This window comes from Anomaloglossus baeobatrachus, chromosome 5 (genome assembly GCF_048569485.1).
Source record: "Anomaloglossus baeobatrachus isolate aAnoBae1 chromosome 5, aAnoBae1.hap1, whole genome shotgun sequence".
Lineage (NCBI taxonomy): Eukaryota > Metazoa > Chordata > Amphibia > Anura > Aromobatidae > Anomaloglossus > Anomaloglossus baeobatrachus.
The window spans coordinates 25,674,123-25,701,883 of NC_134357.1; the positions used below are offsets into that span (position 1 = coordinate 25,674,123).

The window sequence follows — 27,761 nt, forward strand, 5'->3', positions numbered from 1 at the left end:
AATATATTTATTAATCTCTGCCCCGTTTTTTCAGCCATGCGCGCAGGTTTCGGAGACTCTGTTGGTTCCTCATGACTACCTATAGATTCGCTTCATGGTTGGATTTGTTTTGGTAGTCGGGGTCTATCCTCTCATGAAAAAAACCTGACACTGCGGTGAGCCGTGGACTCTTCCCCTTTGTATGAAGTTCCACCGGCACCTTATACTTCTTGGGTTTAGTGTTTAACCCCCTCACTATTCCTTTCTTAAGGTCCACCTCCACCACATCAGGGATGGCCAAGTCTTCCTCCATGTTACTCAAGCCAAGATTTGTTTGGAAGGATTGGTCCTTTGTTATGGCTAGGTCTTGGGGGTCTTCTACGGTCTCGGGGGGAGGCTGCTTGCTCTTGCGGATGGGTTGCTGGTTACACTCTGTGAAGCTAAACAGCAGCAGCTGCTCAGTGAGGGCGCGGAGATGGGACGCCATTGACTCCACATCATTAGTATTAACTAACACAGGTTGTTCTTGTGTAACAGATTCATGTGGGAAGGCCGGAGCTGCAAAATATAACTATTATAATACTGCCTCTTATGTACAAGAATATAGCTACTATAATACTGCCCCTATGTACAAGAATATAACTACTATAATACTACTCCTATGTACAAGAATATAACTACTATAATACTGTCCCTATGTACAAGAATATAACTACAATAATACTGCCCCCTATGTACAAGAATATAACTACTATAATACTGCCCCCTATGTACAAGAATATAACTACTATAATACTGCCCCCTATGTACAAGAATATAACTACTATAATACTGCCCCCTATGTACAAGAATATAACTACTATAATACTGCCCCCTATGTACAAGAATATAACTACTATAATACTGCCCCTATGTACAATAATATGACTACTATAATACTGCTCCTATGTACAAGAATATAACTACTATAATACTGTCCCTATGTACAAGAATATAACTACAATAATACTGCCCCCTATGTACAAGAATATAACTACTATAATACTGCCCCCTATGTACAAGAATATAACTACTATAATACTGCCCCCTATGTACAAGAATATAACTACTATAATACTGCCCCTATGTACAATAATATAACTACTATAATACTGCCCCCTATGTACAAGAATAATCACTACTATAATACTGCCCCCTATGTACAAGAATATAACTACTATAATACTGCCCCTATGTACAAGAATATAACTACTATAATACTGCCCCTATGTACAATAATATAACTACTATAATACTGCTCCTATGTACAAGAATATAACTACTATAATACTGCCCCTATGTACAAGAATATATCTACTATAATACTGCCCCTGTGAACAAGAATATAACTACTATAATACTGCCCCCTATGTACAAGAATATAACTACTATAATACTGCCCCCTATGTACAAGAATATAACTACTATAATACTGCCCCCTATGTACAAGAATATAACTACTATAATACTGCCCCCTATGTACAAGAATATAACTACTATAATACTGCCCCCTATGTACAAGAATATAACTACTATAATACTGCCCCTATGTACAAGAATATAACTCCTATAATACTGTTCCCTATGTACAAGAATATAACTACTATAATACTGCTCCTATGCACAAGAATATAACTACTATAATACTGCCCCTATGTACAAGAATATATCTGCTATAATACTGCTCCCTATGTACAAGAATATAACTACTATAATACTGCCCCTATGTACAAGAATATAACTACTATAATACTGCTCCTATGTAGAAGAATATAACTACTATAATACTGCTCCTATGTACAAGAATATAACTACTATAATACTATTCCCTATGTACAAGAATATAACTACTATAATACTGCCCCCTATGTACAAGAATATAACTCCTATAATACTGCCCCCTATGTACAAGAATATAACTACTATAATACTGTTCCCTATGTACAAGAATATAACTACTATAATACTGCCCCCTATGTAGAAGAATATAACTACTATAATACTGCTCCTATGTAGAAGAATATAACTACTATAATACTGCTCCTATGTACAAGAATATAACTACTATAATACTATTCCCTATGTACAAGAATATAACTACTATAATACTGCCCCCTATGTACAAGAATATAACTCCTATAATACTGCCCCCTATGTACAAGAATATAACTACTATAATACTGTTCCCTATGTACAAGAATATAACTACTATAATACTGCCCCCTATGTACAAGAATATAACTACTATAATACTGTTCCCTATGTACAAGAATATATCTGCTATAATATTGCCCCCTATGTACAGGAATATAACTACTGCCTCCCAATGCAAAAATATGGCATATTGTAGTTAGGTAGGAAGGGTGGATAAAGTGGAGAAGTTAGCACAAAACTCCTCTCTTGTGACTTTCTATATGAAGCTTGTGATCCTATTATATCGGTGGAGTTTACACATTGTAGGTAATGTCGGATTTCAAAAATTGTATCAAAACCAGAGTTTTTATGCTGTAAAGTTGGAAAAGTTCTCAAATACTGAACGGTGGAACACAAGATGTGTTGAACCATTGGCAAAAATTTTGAGCTTGATACAATTTTTTGCTTCCACAGTTTGCTGATTCAGTGTCTTTAGATTTTTTAGGTGTTTATATGGTCAGTGATGTACAATAATCAGCATTTCAGATATTTTAAAACTTTTATTAACAAATACATCAAGTTTCTGTAAAGACGCAATTTATATATCAGCTTCTGGGCCGAGTACTGACACTGACCCATTCTTGTCTCATCAGTACTTGGAGTTTATCACTATTTCTGTGTTTTTTTTGTCCACCTGCTTAATTGTACTTTAGTAATATAGATATATCTGACAAAAAAAAGCTAAAAACACTAAAGCAGCAAACTTTATGAAAACCTTAAAGGGAACCTGTCAGCAGAAATTTCCCCTAAAACCTAACAGATTCCCCCTCTGCAGCTCCTGGGCTGCATTCTAGAAAGGTCCTTGTTATTATTGTGCCCCCTTTCTGACCAAAAAAAAAGAGTTTATAAAGTGGTACCTTTTTGGCTTCGGATTCTGTAAATGTGACACGGGGGCGGGCTGCCTGAGGGCCGTTATTCTGCCCCCTGGTCCTGTATGCCGCCCCCATCGCTGATTTCCATACTTGTGGACGCCGCCCACTGCTCCAGCCATCCCCGCGCATGCCCAGTGCCCACCTCTCGTGGATGAGCACTGTGCCCAGTGTCACCGCTGGTGACGTGCGCGCAGGCTTTAGATTATGGGCGGTGCTGTGATGTTTATTACCAAGGAACCGCCCATAATCGCGGGACCGCGCATTCCCCCTCGGCCTGCTTCGTGCTTCCTGCTTCCGCGCTCATCCCATCTATTTCCTGCCTCAGGGCAAGATGGGAAGGAGGTGATGTGAGTTCAGCAGCAGCGCGCTTGCGCAGAACGAAGCAGGCCGAGGGGGAATGCGCGGTCCCGCGATTATGGGCGGTTGCTTGGTAATAAACATCACAGCACCGCCCATAATCTAAAGCCTGCGCGCACGTCACCAGCGGTGACACTGGGCACAGTGCTCATCCACGAGAGATGGGCACTGGGCATGCGCGGGGATGGCTGGAGCAGTGGGCGGCGTCCACAAGTATGGAAATCAGCGATGGGGGCGGCATACAGGACCAGGGGGCAGAATAACGGCCATCAGGCACCCCGCCCCCGTGTCACATTTACAGAATCCGAAGCCAAAAAAGGTACCACTTTATAAACTCTTTTTTTTGGTCAGAAAGGGGGCACAATAATAACAGGGACCTTTCTAGAATGCAGCCCAGGAGCTGCAGAGGGGGAATCTTTTAGGTTTTAGGGGAAATTTCTGCTGACAGGTTCCCTTTAACGGGCCTCAGTCTCAAAATATTTGTGTCAGGTTTCCAGGTTTTCCAGTTCTCTTTTGACTGCCCTTGCCCTCGGTTAACATGGAGGTTACCGTTCTGTTGCCCTACTTCCTGTCCAGCTGCTTAAAAGGCCGCCTCTAAGTCCAGTCCAGTGCCTGAGTATACTGCCTGCTGTGTGCTCCTGCTGTGTTGCTGCTTATTCCTGATTGCCTCTGGATTCCCCTAAAAGACTACCTACCGATTGACTCTGGACTGTACCCGGCTCTTCAAGGCTGTGCCCGGATTCCGTTTACCATCTTCGGTCAGCACTCCGCCTGGTTCTCTTTTGGTTCGTAACCATTCTGGACAAACATTCCCGTATGGACACTCATTGACTTTACCGCTTGCTCCTTATCCCGGCTGCTGCGCATTTAGGCCTTCCGGGGTAGATTGCCGGACAGTCCCTGTATAGGGGTTCGCTCTGGTGGTCTCCCTGGGGGAGTCCGGTGCGTGGCCCCGGGAATCCCCTCCGCGTCTATTCCGGAAAGTATTGTATGTGTTATTGTGTTGTTGTGTTTGTTCTGTATCTACCGTGGTTACATACTATAAAACATCTTGTACCCGGAACTCGTCTCTGATTGTCATTGCCCTACGCTATCGAAATCCTCAGAACATAGAATAAGTATTACAATTTGGCTATGACTGGACACAGCCTAATACAGAAGCAGGGCGATAGTTGAAGAATTCTGCCCCTATGAGACCTGTGAGCTGAGAGCTCGGTGACGCCATGATGTCACTACATTGTGCCTGCTGTAAACAGTTTCCAGACTGGAGACATTAGACAGGAGCAACGGTAAGGTTCTTTTTTTGTCAGGGCACTGTGTGGCATTATTACATCATACTGTATGGGAAGGTGTGGGGGGACATTATAGTGTATGGGGAGCTGTGAAGGAGCATCATACTGTATGATGGGATTGTGAGGGGCCATCATACTTTACAAGGGATTTTGAGGGGATATCATACTGTGTGAGGGGTTGTGAGGTGCCAACATAATGTGTGGGGGGCTGTGAGGGAACATCATACTGTGTGGGGAGATATTATACTATATTGGGAACTATGAAGGGCCAACATACTTTATGGGGGATTGTGAGGGGACATCATATTGTGTGAGGGGATATTATTTTATGTGAGGGGATCAGAGGTGCCAACATAATGTGTGGGGGGCTGTGAGGGAATATCATACTGTGTGGGGAGATATTATACTGTATCGGGAGCTGTGAAGGGCCATCATACTTTATGGGGGATTGTGAGGGGACATCATACTGTGTGAGGGGTTGTGAGGGGACATTATTTTATGTGAGGGGATGCTAGGTGCCAACATAATGTCTGGAGAGTTGTGAGGGGGCATCATACTGTGTGGGAAGGTGTGGGGGGGGATATCATACTGTATGATGGGATTGTGAGGGGATATCATACTGTGTGAGGGGTTGTGAGGTGCCAACATAATGTGTGGGGGGCTGTGAGGGAACATCATACTGTGTGGTGAGATATTATACTGTATCGGGAGCTGTGAAGGGCCCTCATTCTTTATGGGGGATTGTGAGGGGACATCATACTGTGTGAGGGGTTGTGAGGGAACATTATTTTATGTGAGGGGATGTGAGGTGCCAACATAATGTGTAGGGGGTTTTGAGGGGACATCATACTGTGTGGGAAATTGTGGGGGATATTATACTGCATGGGGAGCTGTTACGGGCCATCATACATTATGAGGGATTGTGAGGAAACATCATACTGTCTGAGGGATTCTGAGGGGACAACATACTGTGTGAGGGGTTGTGAGGGGACATCATACTGTGTGGGAAGGTGTGGGGGGACATTATACTGTAAGGGGAGCTGTGATAGGCCATCATACTTTATGAGGGAGTGTAAGGGGACAACATAATGTATGTATAGTGGGGAAAATAAGTATTTGATACACTGCCAATTTTGCAAATTTTCCCACCTACAAAGAATGGAGAGATTTTGTCATTTTTATCGTAGGTAACTTCAACTGTGACAGAATAAAAATAATGCAGAAAATCCCATTGTATGATTTTTAAATAATTAATTTGCATTTTATTGCATGAATAAAGTATTTGATCTCCTACCAACCAGCAAGACGTCTTCTCTCACAGACCTGTTATTTTTTCTTCAAGAAGCCCTCCTACTCTGCACTCATTATCTGTATTAATTGCACCTGTTTGAACTCATTACCTGTATAAAAAAACAACTGTCCACATAATCAATCACACTCCAACTTCTCCACCATGGACATGACCAAAGAGATGTCTAAGGACACCAGGGACAAAATTGTAGACCTGCACAAGGCTTATATGGGTACAGGACAATAGGCAAGCAGCTTGGGGAGAAGGCAACAACTGTTGACAGAATTATTAGAAAGGAAAGAAACACAAGATGACTGTCAGTCTAACTTGGTTTGGTGCTCCATGCAAGATCTCGCCTTGTGGGGTAAGGAGGATTCTGAGAAAGGTAAAAAATCAGCCAAGAATTACATAGGAGGAACTGGTCAATGACCTGAAGGAAGCTGGGACCACAGTCTCAAAGATTTCAGTTAGTAAGACACTAAATCATCATGGATTAAAATCCTGCAGGGCACGCAGGTTCCCCTGCTCATGCCAACACATGCTAACGTGCATTTAAAGTTCACCAATGACCATCTGGCTGATCCAGAGGAGGCATGGGAGAATGTCATGTGGTCAGATGAGGCTAAAATAGAAATTTTTTGGTATCAACTACCCTCACCATGTTTGGAGAAACAAGAAGGATCAGTACAGCCCCAAGAACACAATCCTAACCATGAAGCATGGGGTAGAAACATCATACTTTGGGGGAGCCTTTCTGGAACGGGCACAGGACGACTGCACCATATTGAAGGTAGGATGGATGCAGTCATCTATCATAAGATTTTGGTCAACAATCTCAGTAAGAGCATTGAAGATGAGTCGTGACTGGGTCTTCCATCGTGACAATGAACCAAAACTCACAGCCAGGACAACTAAGGAGTGTCTCTGTAAGAAGCATTCCAAGGTCCTGGAGTGGCCTAGCCAGTTTCCAGACCTCAACACAATAGAAATCTTTGGAGGAGCTGAAACTCAATATTACCCAGTGACAGCCCCAAAACCTGAAAGATCTGAGGAAGATCTGTATGGAGGAGTGACCTGAAAGATCTGGAGAAGATCTGTATGGAGGAATGACCTGAAAGATCTGGAGAAGATCTGTATGGAGGAGTGACCTGAAAGATCTGGAAAAGATCTGTATGGAGGAGGTGACCTGACAGATTTAGAAAAGATCTGTATGGAGGAATGACCTGAAAGATCTGGAGAAGATCTGTATGGAGGAGTGACCTAAAAGATCTGGAGATGATTTGTATGGAGGAGGTTACCTAAAAGATCTGGAGAAGATCTGTATGGAGGAGGTGACCTGGAAGATCTGGAGAAGATCTGTATGGAGGAGTGACCTAAAAGATCTGGAGAAGATTTGTATGGAGGAGGTTACCTAAAAGATCTGGAGAAGATCTGTATGGAGGAGGTGACCTGGAAGATGTGGAGAAGAGCTGTATGGAGGAGGTGACATGAAATATCTGGAGAAGATCTGTTTGGAGGAGTCGCCAAAATCCCTGCTGCAGTGTGTGCAAACCTGGTCAAGAACTACAGGAAACTTCCGACCTCTGTAACTGCAAACAAAGGTTTCTACCAAATATTAAGTTCTGTTTTTCTATTGAATCAAATACTTATTTCCTGCAATAAAATGCAAATTAATTATTTAAAAATCATACAATGAGATTTTCTGGTCTGTCACAGTTGAAGTTACCTACGATAAAAATTACAAATCGCTCCAATCTTTGTAGATGGGAAAACTTGCAAAATTGGCAGGGCATCAAACACTGTGAACTATTCAAACTGAACTATTGAAAAAAAAAAAAAAATGTAACGTTCCTGGTGACGTCCTCATCACACTGGAAATAGCTGGAAATATCCGTTCCGATAAATCCTGGCAGAGGTGGACAGTGATTCTGTGGGGATATTTCAGGCAATGTGATGGGAGAGGACTTGCTGGGACCAGTGAAGGTGAATGTCATTTGTAGAATTATTTTCAACTGATCTGAGCATTTTTAGGAATATTTCCATTTGCTTGAGATCTGCTTTAACCTAATCGTGGTCAACATGAGGTCATTAATGACAGTCACCTGGAATAATCATGCCCCTGCTGAGTCCTCGCGGTCTGAACAATTCTGCCGGGAAATTAGTTTGATCTAGAAGTTCGGCTGGACATGGAATTCTCTGCAGAAGAAGGTTAAAATTATCAGAAAATGGAACATTAGAAATGCTGATATCTATGTGGTATGGACCGCTTGTGTATAAACTGTTCTCAGTCAACATTCAGCCGTCCTGCATATATAAAGGTCTCATTTGCTGTTCTAGATAATACCTTGATCTGCAGACCTGGACAGGTGTCCATCTCCTTACCTTTCTGTAGAGCTGGACAGGTGGTCTGTGTCTCTCTTCCTTTGCGTAGAACTGGACTGGTTGTCTGTCTTCTCTAACTTTATGTAGAACTTGGCTGGTGGCTTTCTTCTCTAACTTTATGTAGAACTTGGCTGGTGTCTGTCTCCTCTAACTTTATGTAGAACTTGGCTGGTGGCTTTCTTCTCTAACTTTATGTAGAACTTGGCTGGTGTCTGTCTCCTCTAACTTTATGTAGAACTTGGCTGGTGGCTGTTTCCTCTAGCTTTATGTAGAACTTGGCTGGTGTCTGTCTTCTCTAACTTTATGTAGAACTTGGCTGGTGGCTGTCTCCTCTAGCTTTATGTAGAACTTGGCTGGTGTCTGTCTCCTCTAACTTTATGTAGAACTTGGCTGGTGGCTGTCTCCTCTAGCTTTATGTAGAACTTGGCTGGTGTCTGTCTCCTCTAACTTTATGTAGAACTTGGCTGGTGGCTTTCTTCTCTAACTTTATGTAGAACTTGGCTGGTGTCTGTCTCCTCTAACTTTATGTAGAACTTGGCTGGTGTCTGTCTCCTCTAACTTTATGTAGAACTTGGCTGGTGGCTGTCTCCTCTAGCTTTATGTAGAACTTGGCTGGTGTCTGTCTTCTCTAACTTTATGTATAACTTGGCTGGTGGCTGTCTCCTCTAGCTTTATGTAGAACTTGGCTGGTGTCTGTCTTCTCTAACTTTATGTAGAACTTGGCTGGTGTCTGTCTCCTCTAACTTTATGTAGAACTTGGCTGGTGGCTGTCTTCTCTAACTTTATGTAGAACTTGGCTGGTGTCTGTCTCCTCTACCTTTATGTAGAACTTGGCTGGTGGCTGTCTCCTCTAGCTTTATGTAGAACTTGGCTGGTGTCTGTCTTCTCTAACTTTATGTAGAACTTGGCTGGTGGCTGTCTCCTCTAACTTTATGTAGAACTTGGCTGGTGGCTGTCTTCTCTAACTTTATCTAGAACTTGGCTGGTGTCTGTCTCCTTTACAAGTTTATGTAGATCTGACCGGTGGTCCGTGTTTCTTACCTTTATGTAGATCTGACTGGTGGTCCGTCTCCATTACCTTCATGTAGATCTGAATGGTGGTCCGTCTCACCTACCTTTTATGACTGGTGGTTTTTCTCCTTTACCTCTATATAGATCTTGACTGGTGGTCTGTGTTTCTTACCTTTTATGTAGAGCTGACTGGTGGTCCATTTTTCTTACCTTTATGTAGATCTGACTGGTGGTCCATCTCCTTTACCTTTATGTAGATTTGACTAGTCTTACCTACTTTTATATAGATCTGACTGGTGGTCCGTGTTTCTTACCTTTATGTAGTTCTGACCGGTGGTCCGTGTTTCTTACCTTTATGTAGATCTGACTGGTGGTCCCTGTTTGTTACCTGATGTAGATCTGACTGGTGGTCCATCTCACCTACCTTTTATGTAGATCTTTACTGCTGGTCCGTCTCACTTACCTTTATGTAGATCTGACCGGTGGTCCGTCTCACTTACTTTATGTAGATCTGACTGGTGGTCCGTGTTTTTTACCTTATGTAGATCTGAATGGGGGTCCGTCTCACCTACCTGTAATGTAGATCTTGACTGGTGGTTGTGGTCTGTGTTTCTTACCTTTTATGTAGATCTGACTGGTGGTCCGCTTTTCTTACCTTTATGTTGATCTGACCAGTAATTCGTGTTTCTTACCTTATGTAGATCTGACTGGTGGTCCGTGTTTCTTACCTTTATGTAGATCTGACTGGTGGTCCGTGTTTCTTACCTTTATGTAGATCTGACTGGTGGTCCGTGTTTCTTACCTTTATGTAAATGTGACTGGTGGTCCGTCTCCTTTACCTTTATGTACATCTGACTTGTGGTCTGTCTCACCTACCTTATGTAGATCTGACCGGTGGTCCGTGTTTCTTACCTTTATGTAGATCTGACCAGTGGTCCATGTTTCTTACCTTATGTAGATCTGACCGGTGGTCCGTGTTTCTTACCTTTATGTAGATCTGACTGGTGGTCTCTGTTTTTTACCTGATGTAGATCTTGACTGGTGGTCCGTCTCACTTACCTTTATGTAGATCTGACTGGTGGTTCGTGTTTCTTACTTTATGTAGATCTGACTGGTGGTCCATGTTTTTTACCTTATGTAGATCTGAATGGTGGTCCGTCTCACCTACCTGTAATGTAGATCTTGACTGGTGGTTGTGGTCAGTGTTTCTTACCTTTTATGTAGATCTGACTAGTGGTCCATGTTTCTTACCTTTATGTAGATCTGACTGGTGGTACTTCTCCTTTTCCTTTATGTAGATCTGTCTGGTGGTCCGCTTTTCTTACCTTTATGTAGATCTGACCAGTAATTCGTGTTTCTTACCTTATGTAGATCTGACTGGTGGTCCGTCTCACTTGCCTTTATGTAGATCTGCCTGGTGGTCCATCTGACCTACCTTTATGTAGCTCTGTCTGGTGGTGTATGTTTTTTACCTTTATGTAGATCTGATCGGTGGTCCGTGTTTATTACCTTATGTAGATCTGACTGGTGGTTCGTCTCACCTACCTTATGTAGATCTGACCGGTGGTCCGTCTCACTTACCTTTATGTAGATCTGACTGGTGGTCTGTGTTCCTTACCTTTATGTAGATCTGACTGGTGGTACGTCTCCTTTTCCTTTTTGTAGATCTGTCTGGTGGTCCACGTTTCTTCTTTTATGTAGATCTGACCGGTGGTCTGTGTTTTTTACCTTTATGTAGATCTGATCGGTGGTCCGCGTTTCTTCTTTTATGTAGATCTGACCGGTGGTCCGTGTTTCTTACCTTATGTAGAGCTGACTGGTGGTCCGTCTCACTTACCTTTATGTAGATCTGACTGGTGGTCCGTGTTTTTTACCTTATGTAGATCTGACTGGTGGTCCGTCTCACCTACCTGTAATGTAGATCTTGATTGGTGCTGGTGATCCGTGTTTCTTACCTTTTATGTAGATCTGACTGGTGGTCCGTGTTTCTTATCATATGTAGATCTGACTGGTGGTCCGTGTTTCTTACCTTTAAGTAGATCTGACTGGTGGTATGTCTCCTTTTCCTTTATGTAGATCTGTCTGGTGGTCTGCTTTTCTTACCTTCATGTAGATCTGACCAGTGGTCCGTGTTTCTTACCTTATGTAGATTTGACTGGTGGTCCGTGTTTCTTACCTTTATGTAGCTCTGTCTGGTGGTCTGTGTTTTTTACTTTTATGTAGATCTGATCGGTGGTCCGTGTTTCTTACCTTATGTAGATCTGACTGGTGGTCCGTCTCACTTACCTTTATGTAGATCTGACTGGTGGTCCGTGTTTTTTACCTTATGTAGATCTGTCTGGTGGTCCATGTTTCTTACCTTTATGTAGATCTGTCTGGTGGTCCGCGTTTCTTACCTTTATGTAGATCTGATCGGTGGTCCATGTTTCTTACCTTATGTAGATCTGACTGGTGGTCCATGTTTCTTACCTTTATGTAGATCTGTCTGGTGGTCCGTGTTTCTTACCTTTAATTTAGATCTGAATGGTGGTCCATCTCATTTACCTTCATGTAGATCTAACTAGTGGTCCGTCTCACCTATTTTTATGTAATTCTTGACTGGTGGTCCGTGTTTCTTACATTTATGTAGATCTGACTGGTGGTCCATGTTTCTTACCTTTATGTAGATCTGACTGGTGGTACGTCTCCTTTTCCTTTATGTAGATCTGTCTGGTGGTCCGCGTTTCTTACCTTTATGTAGATCTGACAGGTGGTCCATGTTTCTTACTTTATGTAGATCTGACTGGTGGTACGTCTCCTTTTCCTTTATGTAGATCTGACAGGTGGTCCGCGTTTCTTACCTTTATGTAGATCTGACCGGTGGTCCGTGTTTCTTACCTTATGTAATGCTGACTGGTGGTCCGTCTCACTTACCTTTATGTAGATCTGACTGGTGGTCCGCTTTTCTTACCTTTATGTAGATCTGACTGGTGGTCCGTGTTTCTTACCCTTATGTAGTTCTGACCGGTGGTCCGTGTTTCTTACCTTTATGTAGATCTGACTGGTGGTCCGTGTTTTTTATCTGATGTAGACCTGACTGGTGGTCCATCTCACGTACCTTTTATGTAGATCTTGACTGGTGGTCCGTCTCACTTACCTTTATGTAGATCTGACTGGTGGTCCGTGTTTCTTACCCTTATGTAGATCTGACTGGTGGTCCATGTTTCTTACCTTTATGTAGATCTGTCTGGTGGTCCGTGTTTCTTACCTTTAATTTAGATCTGAATGGTGGTCCATCTCATTTACCTTCATGTAGATCTAACTAGTGGTCCGTCTCACCTATTTTTATGTAATTCTTGACTGGTGGTCCGTGTTTCTTACATTTATGTAGATCTGACTGGTGGTCCATGTTTCTTACCTTTATGTAGATCTGACTGGTGGTACGTCTCCTTTTCCTTTATGTAGATCTGTCTGGTGGTCCGCGTTTCTTACCTTTATGTAGATCTGACAGGTGGTCCATGTTTCTTACTTTATGTAGATCTGACTGGTGGTACGTCTCCTTTTCCTTTATGTAGATCTGACAGGTGGTCCGCGTTTCTTACCTTTATGTAGATCTGACCGGTGGTCCGTGTTTCTTACCTTATGTAATGCTGACTGGTGGTCCGTCTCACTTACCTTTATGTAGATCTGACTGGTGGTCCGCTTTTCTTACCTTTATGTAGATCTGACTGGTGGTCCGTGTTTCTTACCCTTATGTAGTTCTGACCGGTGGTCCGTGTTTCTTACCTTTATGTAGATCTGACTGGTGGTCCGTGTTTTTTATCTGATGTAGACCTGACTGGTGGTCCATCTCACGTACCTTTTATGTAGATCTTGACTGGTGGTCCGTCTCACTTACCTTTATGTAGATCTGACTGGTGGTCCGTGTTTTTTACCTTATGTAGATCTGACTGGTGGTCCGTCTCACCTACCTGTAATGTAGATCTTGACTGGTGGTGGTGGTCTGTGTTTCTTACCTTTTATATAGATCTGACCGGTGGTCCGTGTTTCTTATCTTATGTAGATCTGACTGGTGGTTCGCTTTTCTTACCTTTATGTAGATCTGACCAGTGGTCCGTGTTTCTTACCTTATGTAGATCTGACTGGTGGTCCATGTTTCTTACCTTTATGTAGATCTGTCTGGTGGTCCATGTTTCTTACCTTTATGTAGATCTGACTGGTGGTCCACGTTTCTTACCTTTATGTAGATCTGACCGGTGGTCCGTGTTTCTTACCTTTATGTAGATCTGACTGGTGGTCCGTGTTTTTTACCTGATGTAGATCTGACTGGTGGTCCATCTCACCTACCTTTTATGTAGATCTTGACTGGTGGTCCGTCTCACTTACCTTTATGTAGATCTGACTGGTGGTCCGTGTTTTTTACCTTATGTAGATCTGACTGGTGGTCCGTCTCACCTACCTGTAATGTAGATCTTGACTAGTGGTGGTCGTCTGTGTTTCTTACCTTTTATGTAGATCTGACTGGTGGTCTGTGTTTCTTATCTTATGTAGATCTGAGGGGTGGTCCGTGTTTCTTACCTTTATGTAGAACTGACTGGTGGTACGTCTCCTTTTCCTTTATGTAGATCTGTCTGGTGGTCCGCTTTTCTTACCTTCATGTAGATCTGACCAGTGGTCCGTGTTTCTTACCTTATGCAGATCTAACTGGTGGTCCGTCTCACTTACCTTTATGTAGATCTGACCGGTGCTCCATGTTTCTTACCTTTATGTAGATCTGTCTGGTGGTTCATGTTTCTTACCTTTTATATAGATGTCTGGTGGTCTGTGTTTTTTACTTTAATGTAGATCTGACTGGTGGTCAGTCTCACTTACCTTTATGTAGATCTGACCGGTGCTCCATGTTTCTTACCTTTATGTAGATCTGTCTGGTGGTTCATGTTTCTTACCTTTTATATAGATGTCTGGTGGTCTGTGTTTCTTACCTTTATGTAGATCTGTCTGGTGGTTCATGTTTCTTACCTTTATGTAGATCAACTGGTGGTCCGCATTTCTTACCTTTATGTAGATCTGACCAGTGGTCCGTGTTTCTTACCTTATGTAGATCTGACTGGTGGTCCGTGTTTTTTACCTGATGTAGATCTGACTGGTGGTCCGTCTCACTTACCTTTATGTAGATCTGACTGGTGGTGTGTGTTTTTTACCTTTATGTAGATCTGATCGGTGGTCCATGTTTCTTACCTTATGTAGATCTGACTGGTGGTGTGTGTTTTTTACCTTTATGTAGATCTGATCGGTGGTCCATGTTTCTTACCTTATGTAGATCTGACTGGTGGTCCGTCTCACCTACCTTATGTAGATCTGACCGGTGGTCCGTGTTTCTTATCTTTATGTAGATCTGTCTGGTGGTCCGTGTTTCTTACCTTTATGTAGATCTGACTGGTGGTACGTCTTCTTGTCCTTTATGTAGATCTGTCTGGTGGTCTGCGTTTCTTGCCTTTATGTAGATCTGACCGGTGGTCCGTGTTTCTTACCTTATGTAGATCTGACTGGTGCTCTGTCTCGCTTACCTTTATGTAGATCTGACCGGTGGTACGTCTCCTTGTCCTTTATGTAGATCTGACTGGTGGTCCGCGTTTCTTTCCTTTATGTAGATCTGACCGGTGGTCCGTGTTTATTACCTTATGTAGATCTGACTGGTGCTCTGTCTCGCTTACCTTTATGTAGATCTGACCGGTGGTACGTCTCCTTGTCCTTTATGTAGATCTGACTGGTGGTCCGCGTTTCTTACCTTATGTAGATCTGACTGGTGCTCTGTCTCGCTTACCTTTATGTAGATCTGACTGGTGGTCCGTCTCACTTTCCTTTATGTAGATCTGACTGGTGGTCCGTGTTTCTTACCTTTATGTAGATCTGACTGGTGGTCCGTGTTTATTACCTTATGTAGATCTGACTGGTCGTCGATGTTTCTTACCTTATGTAGATCTAACTGGTGGTCTGTCTCCTTTACTTTTATGTACATCTGACTGGTGGTCTGTTCCACCTATCTTATGTAGATCTGACCGGTGATCCGTGTTTCTTACCTTTATGTAGATCTGTCTGGTGGTCTATGTTTCTTAACTTTATGTAGATCTGACTGGTGGTCCGTGTTTCTTACCTTATGTAGATCTGACTGGTGGTCCGTGTTTCTTACCTTATGTAGATTTGACTGGTGGTCCGTCTGACCTACCTTTTATGTAGATCTGTCTGGTGGTCTGTGTTTTTTACTTTTATGTAGATCTGATCAGTGGTCCGTGTTTATTACCTCATGTAGATCTGACTGGTCGTCTATGTTTCTTACCTTATGTAGATCTGACTGGTGGTCCGTCTCACTTACCTTTATGTAGATCTGACTGGTGGTCCGTGTTTCTTACCTTTATGTAAATGTGACTGGTGGTCCGTCTCCTTTACCTTTATGTAAATCTTGACTGGAGATCCGTCTCACCTACCTTTCATGTAGATCTTGATTGGTGTTTTGTCTCCTTTACCTTTATATAGATCTTGACTGGTGGTTCGTCTCACTTACCTTTATGTAGTTCTGACTAGTGGTCCGTGTCACTTACCTTTATGAAGATCTGACTGGTGGTCCGTATCCTTTACCTTTATGTAGATCTGACTGATGGTCCATCTCACCTACCTTTATGTAGATCTGTGTGGTGGTCCGTGTTTCTTTCCTTTATGCAGATCTGACCAGTGGTCCGAGTTTCTTAACTTATGTAGATTTTGACTGGTGGTCCGTCTCTTTTACCTTTTATGTAGATCTGACTGATGGTCCGTCTCACATACCTTTATGTAGATCTGTGTGGTGGTCTGTTTTTCTTTCCTTTATGTAGATCTGACTGGTGATCCGTCTCCTTTACCTTCATGTAGATCTGACTAGTGGTTCATCTCACCTACCTTTTATGTAGATTTTCACTGGTGGTCCGTCTCACTTACCTTTATGTACATCTGACTGGTGGTCCATGTTTCTTACCTTTATGTAGATCTGACTGGTGGTCCGTCTCCTTTACCTTTATGTAAATCTTGACTGGAGATCCGTCTCACCTACCTTTTAGGTAGATCTTGATTGGTGGTTTGTCTCCTTTACCTTTATATAGATCTTGACTGATGGTCCGTGTCACTTACCTTTATGTAGATCTGACTGGTGGTCCGTCTCCTTTACCTTTTATGTAGATCTGACTGATGGTCCGTCTCACCTACCTTTATGTAGATCTGTGTGGTGGTCCGTGTTTCTTACCTTTGTGTAGATCTGACCGGTGGTCCGTGTTTTTTACCTGATGTAGATCTGACTGGTGGTCCATCTCTTTTACCTTTATGTAGATCTGACTGGTGGTCTGTCTCACCTACTTTTTATGTAGATCTTGACTGGTGGTCCGTCTTACTTACCTTTATGTAGATCTGACCGGTATTCCGTGTTTCTTACCTTATGTAGATCTGACTGGTGGTCCGTCTCTTTTACCTTTATGTAGATCTGACTGGTGGTCCGTCTCACTTACCCTTATGTAGATCTGTCTGGTAGTCTGTGTTTTTTACCTTTATGTAGATCTGATTGGTGGTCCGTGTTTATTACCTTATGTAGATCTGAATGGTCGTTGGTGTTTTTTACCTTATGTAGATCTGACTGGTGGTCCGTCTCCTTTACCTTTTATGTACATCTGACTGGTGGTCCGTCTCACCTACCTTATGTAGATCTGGCTGGTGGTCCGTCTCACCTACCTTATGTAGATCTGACTGGTGGTCCGTCTTATTTACCTTTATTTAAATCTAGACTGATGATGCGTCTCCCTTACCTTTATGTAGATCTGACTGGTGGTCCGTGTTTTTTACCTGATGTAGATCTGACTGGTGGTCCGTCTCACTTACCTTTATGTAGATCTGACTGGTGGTGTGTGTTTTTTACCTTTATGTAGATCTGATCGGTGGTCCATGTTTCTTACCTTATGTAGATCTGACTGGTGGTGTGTGTTTTTTACCTTTATGTAGATCTGATCGGTGGTCCATGTTTCTTACCTTATGTAGATCTGACTGGTGGTCCGTCTCACCTACCTTATGTAGATCTGACCGGTGGTCCGTGTTTCTTATCTTTATGTAGATCTGTCTGGTGGTCCGTGTTTCTTACCTTTATGTAGATCTGACTGGTGGTACGTCTCCTTGTCCTTTATGTAGATCTGACTGGTGGTCCGCGTTTCTTTCCTTTATGTAGATCTGACTGGTGGTCCGTGTTTATTACCTTATGTAGATCTGACTGGTGCTCTGTCTCGCTTACCTTTATGTAGATCTGACCGGTGGTACGTCTCCTTGTCCTTTATGTAGATCTGACTGGTGGTCCGCGTTTCTTACCTTATGTAGATCTGACTGGTGCTCTGTCTCGCTTACCTTTATGTAGATCTGACTGGTGGTCCGTCTCACTTTCCTTTATGTAGATCTGACTGGTGGTCCGTGTTTCTTACCTTTATGTAGATCTGACTGGTGGTCCGTGTTTATTACCTTATGTAGATCTGACTGGTCGTCGATGTTTCTTACCTTATGTAGATCTAACTGGTGGTCTGTCTCCTTTACTTTTATGTACATCTGACTGGTGGTCTGTTCCACCTATCTTATGTAGATCTGACCGGTGATCCGTGTTTCTTACCTTTATGTAGATCTGTCTGGTGGTCTATGTTTCTTAACTTTATGTAGATCTGACTGGTGGTCCGTGTTTCTTACCTTATGTAGATCTGACTGGTGGTCCGTGTTTCTTACCTTATGTAGATTTGACTGGTGGTCCGTCTGACCTACCTTTTATGTAGATCTGTCTGGTGGTCTGTGTTTTTTACTTTTATGTAGATCTGATCAGTGGTCCGTGTTTATTACCTCATGTAGATCTGACTGGTCGTCTATGTTTCTTACCTTATGTAGATCTGACTGGTGGTCCGTCTCACTTACCTTTATGTAGATCTGACTGGTGGTCCGTGTTTCTTACCTTTATGTAAATGTGACTGGTGGTCCGTCTCCTTTACCTTTATGTAAATCTTGACTGGAGATCCGTCTCACCTACCTTTCATGTAGATCTTGATTGGTGTTTTGTCTCCTTTACCTTTATATAGATCTTGACTGGTGGTTCGTCTCACTTACCTTTATGTAGTTCTGACTAGTGGTCCGTGTCACTTACCTTTATGAAGATCTGACTGGTGGTCCGTATCCTTTACCTTTATGTAGATCTGACTGATGGTCCATCTCACCTACCTTTATGTAGATCTGTGTGGTGGTCCGTGTTTCTTTCCTTTATGCAGATCTGACCAGTGGTCCGAGTTTCTTAACTTATGTAGATTTTGACTGGTGGTCCGTCTCTTTTACCTTTTATGTAGATCTGACTGATGGTCCGTCTCACATACCTTTATGTAGATCTGTGTGGTGGTCTGTTTTTCTTTCCTTTATGTAGATCTGACTGGTGATCCGTCTCCTTTACCTTCATGTAGATCTGACTAGTGGTTCATCTCACCTACCTTTTATGTAGATTTTCACTGGTGGTCCGTCTCACTTACCTTTATGTACATCTGACTGGTGGTCCATGTTTCTTACCTTTATGTAGATCTGACTGGTGGTCCGTCTCCTTTACCTTTATGTAAATCTTGACTGGAGATCCGTCTCACCTACCTTTTAGGTAGATCTTGATTGGTGGTTTGTCTCCTTTACCTTTATATAGATCTTGACTGATGGTCCGTGTCACTTACCTTTATGTAGATCTGACTGGTGGTCCGTCTCCTTTACCTTTTATGTAGATCTGACTGATGGTCCGTCTCACCTACCTTTATGTAGATCTGTGTGGTGGTCCGTGTTTCTTACCTTTGTGTAGATCTGACCGGTGGTCCGTGTTTTTTACCTGATGTAGATCTGACTGGTGGTCCATCTCTTTTACCTTTATGTAGATCTGACTGGTGGTCTGTCTCACCTACTTTTTATGTAGATCTTGACTGGTGGTCCGTCTTACTTACCTTTATGTAGATCTGACCGGTATTCCGTGTTTCTTACCTTATGTAGATCTGACTGGTGGTCCGTCTCTTTTACCTTTATGTAGATCTGACTGGTGGTCCGTCTCACCTACCTGTAATGTAGATTTTGACTGGTGGTCCTTCTCACTTACCTTAATGTAGATCTGACCGGTGGTCCGTGTTTCTTAGCATATGTAGATCTGACTGGTGGTCCGTCTCACTTACCCTTATGTAGATCTGTCTGGTAGTCTGTGTTTTTTACCTTTATGTAGATCTGATTGGTGGTCCGTGTTTATTACCTTATGTAGATCTGAATGGTCGTTGGTGTTTTTTACCTTATGTAGATCTGACTGGTGGTCCGTCTCCTTTACCTTTTATGTACATCTGACTGGTGGTCCGTCTCACCTACCTTATGTAGATCTGGCTGGTGGTCCGTCTCACCTACCTTATGTAGATCTGACCGGTGGTCCATGTTTCTTACCTTTATGTAGATCTGACTGGTGGTCCATCTCCTTTACCTTCATGTAGATCTCATCAGTGGTCCGTCGCACTTACCTTTTATGTAGCTCTTGACTGGTGGTTTGTCTCCTTTATCTTTATATAGATCTTGACTGGTGCTTCGTCTCACCTACCTTTAAGTAGATCTGACCGGTGGTCCGTCTCTTTTACCTTTATGTAGATCTGACTGGTGGTCAGTCTCTTTTACCTTTATGAAGACCTGACTGGTGGTCCGTCTCCTTTACCTTTATGTAAATCTTGACTGGTGGTTTGTATCCTTTACTTTTATATAGCTCTTGACTGGTAGTCCATCTCACTTACCTTTATGTAGATCTGACTGGTGGTCCGTGTTTCTTACCTTTATGTAAATGTGACTGGTGGTCCGTCTCCTTTACCTTTATGTAAATCTTGACTGGAGATCCGTCTCACCTACCTTTCATGTAGATCTTGATTGGTGTTTTGTCTCCTTTACCTTTATATAGATCTTGACTGGTGGTTCGTCTCACTTACCTTTATGTAGTTCTGACTAGTGGTCCGTGTCACTTACCTTTATGAAGATCTGACTGGTGGTCCGTATCCTTTACCTTTATGTAGATCTGACTGATGGTCCATCTCACCTACCTTTATGTAGATCTGTGTGGTGGTCCGTGTTTCTTTCCTTTATGCAGATCTGACCAGTGGTCCGAGTTTCTTAACTTATGTAGATTTTGACTGGTGGTCCGTCTCTTTTACCTTTTATGTAGATCTGACTGATGGTCCGTCTCACATACCTTTATGTAGATCTGTGTGGTGGTCTGTTTTTCTTTCCTTTATGTAGATCTGACTGGTGATCCGTCTCCTTTACCTTCATGTAGATCTGACTAGTGGTTCATCTCACCTACCTTTTATGTAGATTTTCACTGGTGGTCCGTCTCACTTACCTTTATGTACATCTGACTGGTGGTCCATGTTTCTTACCTTTATGTAGATCTGACTGGTGGTCCGTCTCCTTTACCTTTATGTAAATCTTGACTGGAGATCCGTCTCACCTACCTTTTAGGTAGATCTTGATTGGTGGTTTGTCTCCTTTACCTTTATATAGATCTTGACTGATGGTCCGTGTCACTTACCTTTATGTAGATCTGACTGGTGGTCCGTCTCCTTTACCTTTTATGTAGATCTGACTGATGGTCCGTCTCACCTACCTTTATGTAGATCTGTGTGGTGGTCCGTGTTTCTTACCTTTGTGTAGATCTGACCGGTGGTCCGTGTTTTTTACCTGATGTAGATCTGACTGGTGGTCCATCTCTTTTACCTTTATGTAGATCTGACTGGTGGTCTGTCTCACCTACTTTTTATGTAGATCTTGACTGGTGGTCCGTCTTACTTACCTTTAAGTAGATCTGACCGGTGGTCCGTCTCTTTTACCTTTATGTAGATCTGACTGGTGGTCAGTCTCTTTTACCTTTATGAAGACCTGACTGGTGGTCCGTCTCCTTTACCTTTATGTAAATCTTGACTGGTGGTTTGTATCCTTTACTTTTATATAGCTCTTGACTGGTAGTCCATCTCACTTACCTTTATGTAGATCTGACTGGTGGTCCGTGTTTCTTACCTTTATGTAAATGTGACTGGTGGTCCGTCTCCTTTACCTTTATGTAAATCTTGACTGGAGATCCGTCTCACCTACCTTTCATGTAGATCTTGATTGGTGTTTTGTCTCCTTTACCTTTATATAGATCTTGACTGGTGGTTCGTCTCACTTACCTTTATGTAGTTCTGACTAGTGGTCCGTGTCACTTACCTTTATGAAGATCTGACTGGTGGTCCGTATCCTTTACCTTTATGTAGATCTGACTGATGGTCCATCTCACCTACCTTTATGTAGATCTGACCGGTATTCCGTGTTTCTTACCTTATGTAGATCTGACTGGTGGTCCGTCTCTTTTACCTTTATGTAGATCTGACTGGTGGTCCGTCTCACCTACCTGTAATGTAGATTTTGACTGGTGGTCCTTCTCACTTACCTTAATGTAGATCTGACCGGTGGTCCGTGTTTCTTAGCATATGTAGATCTGACTGGTGGTCCGTCTCACTTACCCTTATGTAGATCTGTCTGGTAGTCTGTGTTTTTTACCTTTATGTAGATCTGATTGGTGGTCCGTGTTTATTACCTTATGTAGATCTGAATGGTCGTTGGTGTTTTTTACCTTATGTAGATCTGACTGGTGGTCCGTCTCCTTTACCTTTTATGTACATCTGACTGGTGGTCCGTCTCACCTACCTTATGTAGATCTGGCTGGTGGTCCGTCTCACCTACCTTATGTAGATCTGACCGGTGGTCCATGTTTCTTACCTTTATGTAGATCTGACTGGTGGTCCATCTCCTTTACCTTCATGTAGATCTCATCAGTGGTCCGTCGCACTTACCTTTTATGTAGCTCTTGACTGGTGGTTTGTCTCCTTTATCTTTATATAGATCTTGACTGGTGCTTCGTCTCACCTACCTTTAAGTAGATCTGACCGGTGGTCCGTCTCTTTTACCTTTATGTAGATCTGACTGGTGGTCCGTCTCTTTTACCTTTATGAAGACCTGACTGGTGGTCCGTCTCCTTTACCTTTATGTAAATCTTGACTGGTGGTTTGTATCCTTTACTTTTATATAGCTCTTGACCGGTAGTCCATCTCACTTACCTTTATGTAGATCTGACTGGTGGTCCGTGTTTCTTACCTTTATGTAAATGTGACTGGTGGTCCGTCTCCTTTACCTTTATGTAAATCTTGACTGGAGATCCGTCTCACCTACCTTTCATGTAGATCTTGATTGGTGTTTTGTCTCCTTTACCTTTATATAGATCTTGACTGGTAGTTCGTCTCACTTACCTTTATGTAGTTCTGACTAGTGGTCCGTGTCACTTACCTTTATGAAGATCTGACTGGTGGTCCGTATCCTTTACCTTTATGTAGATCTGACTGATGGTCCATCTCACCTACCTTTATGTAGATCTGTGTGGTGGTCCGTGTTTCTTTCCTTTATGCAGATCTGACCAGTGGTCCGAGTTTCTTAACTTATGTAGATTTTGACTGGTGGTCCGTCTCTTTTACCTTTTATGTAGATCTGACTGATGGTCCGTCTCACATACCTTTATGTAGATCTGTGTGGTGGTCTGTTTTTCTTTCCTTTATGTAGATCTGACTGGTGATCCGTCTCCTTTACCTTCATGTAGATCTGACTAGTGGTTCATCTCACCTACCTTTTATGTAGATTTTCACTGGTGGTCCGTCTCACTTACCTTTATGTACATCTGACTGGTGGTCCATGTTTCTTACCTTTATGTAGATCTGACTGGTGGTCCGTCTCCTTTATCTTTATGTAGATCTGACTGGTTGTCCGTCTCCTTTATCTTTATGTAGATTTGACTGCTGGTCCTTGTTTCTTACCTTTATGTAGATCTGACTAGTCCTCCATGTTTCTTACCTTATGTAGATCTGACTGGTGGTCCATCTCGCCTACCTCTTTGTAGATCTGACTGGTGGTCCCTGTTTCTTACCTTATATAGATCTGACTGGGGGTCCATCTCATCTACCTTTATGTAGATCTGACTGGTGGTCCGTCTTATTTACCTTTATTTAAATCTAGACTGATGATGCGTCTCCCTTACCTTTATGTAGATCTGACTGGTGGTCCGTGTTTCTTACCTTTATGTAGATCTGGCTGGTGGTCCGTGTTTCTTACCTTTATGTAGATATGACTGGTGGTCCATTTTTGTAACCTTATGAAGATCTGGCTGGTGGTCCATCTCACATACCTTTATGTAGATCTGACTGGTGGTCCGTGTTTCTTACCTCTATGTTGACCTTACTTGTGGTCCGTATCACCTACCTTTATGTAGATCTTGACTGGTGGTCCGTCTCACTTACCTTATGTAGATCTGTGTGGTGGTCCATGTTTCTTACCTCATGTAGATCTGAATGGTAGTCTGTGTCCTTTACCTTTATGTAGATCTGACTAGTCGTCCTTGTTTCTTACCTTTATGTAGATGTGACTGGTGGTCCGTGTTTGTTACCTTATGTAGATCTGACTGGTGGTTCGTCTCCTTTACCTTTATGTAGATCTGACTGGTGGTCCGTCTTCTTTACCTTTATGTAGATCTGACTGGTGGTCCGTCTTCTTTACCTTTATGTAGATCTGGCTGGTGGTCCATGTTTCTTACCTTTATGTAGATCTGACTGGTGGTCCGTGTCCTTTACATTTATTTAGATCTGACTGGTGGGCCGTCTCACCTACCTTTATGTAGAACTGGTTCTCCGTACAGCGGAACATTGCAAATTGGCAGAAGGATTTGAAACGGGGGAACAAGCTGGATTCTGTACATATCGGTCCTGCAACATTAAGGGCAGTGTCACCTTGTGCCACATGTTCTGGTTTGTGGCTCTAGGAACTTCCAGACTATACGCAATATTCATAGTCACCCTTGGGAATGAGTCCGTGGTTCTCGACCAAGTCAAAGCCATAAACTTGAGGATCATCACATCCAGCGACTCGGCGGATATCGCAGAGATGCTTGGCTTTCTTTTCAGGACGGATCAGCTTCATAAATTGCTCATACTCTTCACCAGACAGAGGAGAACCAGGAGCGACTACGTAGGCGTCGTTTGCCGTACTGAATGTTAAAATCGCTTGTGCCCACCAGAAAATGATGAAGGCTATGTATAAAATACATCGACACATACATTAACATTCATCTAAGTGAGCAATGATATGGATAATGATGTAAATAAACAAAAAGTCCCTATGACAAATCTGAATGCTCATGCCAGGAAGTGTTGTCATGGGGACAATGGAAAAAGATGTGCTGCACTCATGATGTCTCCACTTGGGAAGAAGGTAGTTGGGAAAGTATTTCACATCATTAAACAGGGGGTCTCAGTATGACAAACCATATATATATATATATATATATATATATATATATATATATATATATATATATTATATATTATATACTAGCTGTACTACCCGGCTTCGCCTGGGTTAATAACTGCTGTTGACAAAATAGAATTTATTAACAAAAATGTATTCTGCACACAAACCACAAAACAAATAGATATAAATGTAATTATAATGTCTGTCTCCCCCTCTGTATATATCTCTCTGTCTCTCTCTCTATCTCTTTGTCTGTCTGTCTCTTTCCCGGTCTGTCTCTGACTGTCTCTGTCTCTTTCTCCGTCTGTCTCAATCTCTTTCCCTGTCTGTCTATCTATCTCTTTCCCTGTCTGTCTATCTATCTCTTTCCCTGTCTGTCTATCTCAGTCACTTTCCCTGTCTGTCTCTTTCCCTGTCTGTCTCTTTCCCTCTCTTTCCCTCGCTTTCCCTGTCTCTCTTTCCCTCTATCTCTTTCCCTGTGTCTGTCTCTTTACCTTCTCTTTGTCTGTCTCTTACCCTGTCTGTCTCTTTCCCTCTCTTTCCCTGTCTGTCTGTTTCCCTGTGTCTGTCTCTGTCTCTTTGTCTGTGTCTGTCTCTTTACCTGTCTGTGTCTGTCTCTTAACCTGTCTCTCTCTTTCCCTCTCTTTCCCTGTCAGTCTGTCTCTTTGTCTGTCTCTTTGTGTCTGTCTCTTACCCTGTCTATGTCTGTTTCTTACCCTGTCTGTGTCTGTCTCTTTCCCTGGCTGCATCTGTCTCTTTCCCTGGCTGCATTGTGACACACCAACATTCCATATAAGGGCGTGACTGCGCATTCTTCTGAAGTTCTGGCTGCACTGTGGCTCCCAGCTCCATTTGTCTTAATGGAGGCAGGTTTTTTGGCGAATAACTGTAAAGCGCGGGGTTAAAATTTCCCCTCAAAACCTAGCCTATGACGTTCTCAGGGTCGAGAAGTGTGAGTGTGCAAAATTTTGTGGCTGTAGCTGCGACGGTGCAGATGACAAACACACACACACACACACACACACACACACACACCTTTATATATTAGAGATATCTAATATATAAAGCTGAATGTGTGTATGTATGTATGTTTTGTATCCGCACCGTCGCATTTACAATCACAAAATTTTGCACAGACACCTCATGTGACCCAGGGAACGTCGTAGACTATGTTTTGACAGGAAAATTTAACTCCGCACTTTACAGTTACTCTCCAATAAACATGCCTTCATTAAAGTAAATGGAGCCTGGAACTATAGGTTATAAGTAGCAGCTGTGAGTGGTTGCTATAGGAACAAAGGACATTCATAGTATAAGAAGCTTATATGTGAGGTAATAAGATGTCGGTGGGGAGACAAATAGAGAGAGACAGAACCAGACAGGGAAAGAGACAGAGAGATAGAGACAGACAGGGAAAGAGACAGAGACAGACCTAGAAAGAGACAGACCTGGAAAGAGACAGACCTGGAAAGAGACAGACAGGGAAAGAGACAGAGACAGACCTAGAAAGAGACAGACGGGGAAAGAGACAGACCTGGAAAGAGACAGACAGGGAAAGAGACAGAGACAGACCTAGAAAGAGACAGACCTGGAAAGAGACAGACCTGGAAAGAGACAGATTTGGAAAGAGACAGACTTGGAAAGAGACAGACGGGGAAAGCGACAGACCTGGAAAGAGGCAGACGGAGCACATTACTTGGCCAATTTAGTTAAATCTGTGTGGAATATCTATGGTGTTATATATGTTGTGAAATGCTTCTATTAGCTTAGTTTTTGCCTTTTAATAATTACATTTCTATCTATTTGTCTTGTGGTTTTGTGTGCAGAATACATTTTTGTTAATACATTCTATTTTGTTAACAGAAGTTATTAACCCGGGCGAAGCCGGGTAGCACAGCTAGTATATATATATAGCTGGGGGGTCCTCACTCAGACCCATCCTCTATTTTCAAGCATGGGAATCTGCAATGAGCACACTATGGCCTCCAATGTACTTGTGCCCTAACTGCATGGTCATGAATAATGCAACATATCCAGCCCATGACCATTATGGGTTGTATAATTCTAAAATAATAGCAACGCTAGATGATAGAGGGCAATTGCTGTCACTGGCCGCCACTTTCTGGGCTCCTAACCCGGGGTCAAAACATATTCAAGCTGCTGGCTACTAACCATATGCCTAAAAGTTATTAATAAAGTCCGAAAGAGCTAACGACTAAAGAAAAAGTTATTCCCCACCCTGCATTTGCCTGTAGACACCACTAGGGGGAGCTTGTTGAAGACAGAGTTATCACTGAGTTCAATCAGAGCTGAATAATCCGTGTGTAGTGAGCTCCCCCTAGTGGTGGATGCAGGTAGTCAAAGTTTTATCATTTAATTCTATGACTTTGTGGGGAGAAAACTGGAGGATTTGGAGCTCAGTATTAGAAAAGCACAATTTTGACCCCTAGTCAGATATATTTTAAAACTAATATGCCTTAATTTATATAGGTTAAGGTTATCATTACCGTTCTGATAAGTCATCTTGTCACCACGTCCAGGTAATGTCCTCTGTATGTAGACGAGCCTGGATCAGTGACATCACAGAGAACAGAGATTCCAAGAACACCGAGCATCACAGACCATTATACAGCAGCCAATCAGAATGCAGGGTCAGGGTTCTAATCCATACTGGAAAATAAACCGTGCTCTCTGATTGGCTGCTCTAAGAAACAATGACTTTTGCTAGGATCAAAGTTTTGCTGCTTAAAGTATAACTCCCAAGATTTACAGAATCAATTGTAAAAGATTAGTTTAACCCCTAAAACCCAGAAAAGTATATTTCCACTCTTTTTTGAGTCCTTTTTACTGCACAAACTGGTGAAAAACTGGGAAAGTTGTAAGATATTCCTGAGCCTCAGTGACAGGAAGACCAGCATCTTCTATAGGGGTTACAATAGATTCTGCATACAAGTC

At 42.5% G+C, this 27,761-nt stretch overlaps 2 protein-coding genes across 2 annotated transcripts in view; one reads left to right on the plus strand and one right to left on the minus strand.

The window, feature by feature from the left end:
* ACRBP (acrosin binding protein) lies at window positions 1–27,377 on the minus strand. The gene is made up of 5 exons (XM_075352217.1): window positions 27,314–27,377; window positions 24,353–24,586; window positions 24,168–24,262; window positions 8,126–8,219; window positions 1–537 (listed from the first exon to the last, which is right to left on the minus strand). Exons 1-5 carry the CDS (start codon window positions 27,327–27,329, stop codon window positions 80–82), a joined length of 897 nt encoding a protein of 298 aa, XP_075208332.1. The 5' UTR covers window positions 27,330–27,377; the 3' UTR covers window positions 1–79.
* The window catches only part of TAPBPL (TAP binding protein like), a 112,051-nt gene that overhangs the window by 47,128 nt on the left and 37,162 nt on the right, over window positions 1–27,761 (plus strand). The gene's annotated exons all lie outside the window — the stretch shown is intronic.

Bases quoted from the DNA above. Each gene is read 5' to 3' on its own strand.
- ACRBP (XM_075352217.1), bottom strand. The intron at 8,220-24,167 runs GTAGGTGAGACG...CTTCTTCTGCAG, and splicing joins AGAACCAGTTCTACATAAAG to AGAATTCCATGTCCAGCCGA. The intron at 538-8,125 runs GTGACTGTCATT...TATATTTTGCAG, and splicing joins CAGGGGCATGATTATTCCAG to CTCCGGCCTTCCCACATGAA.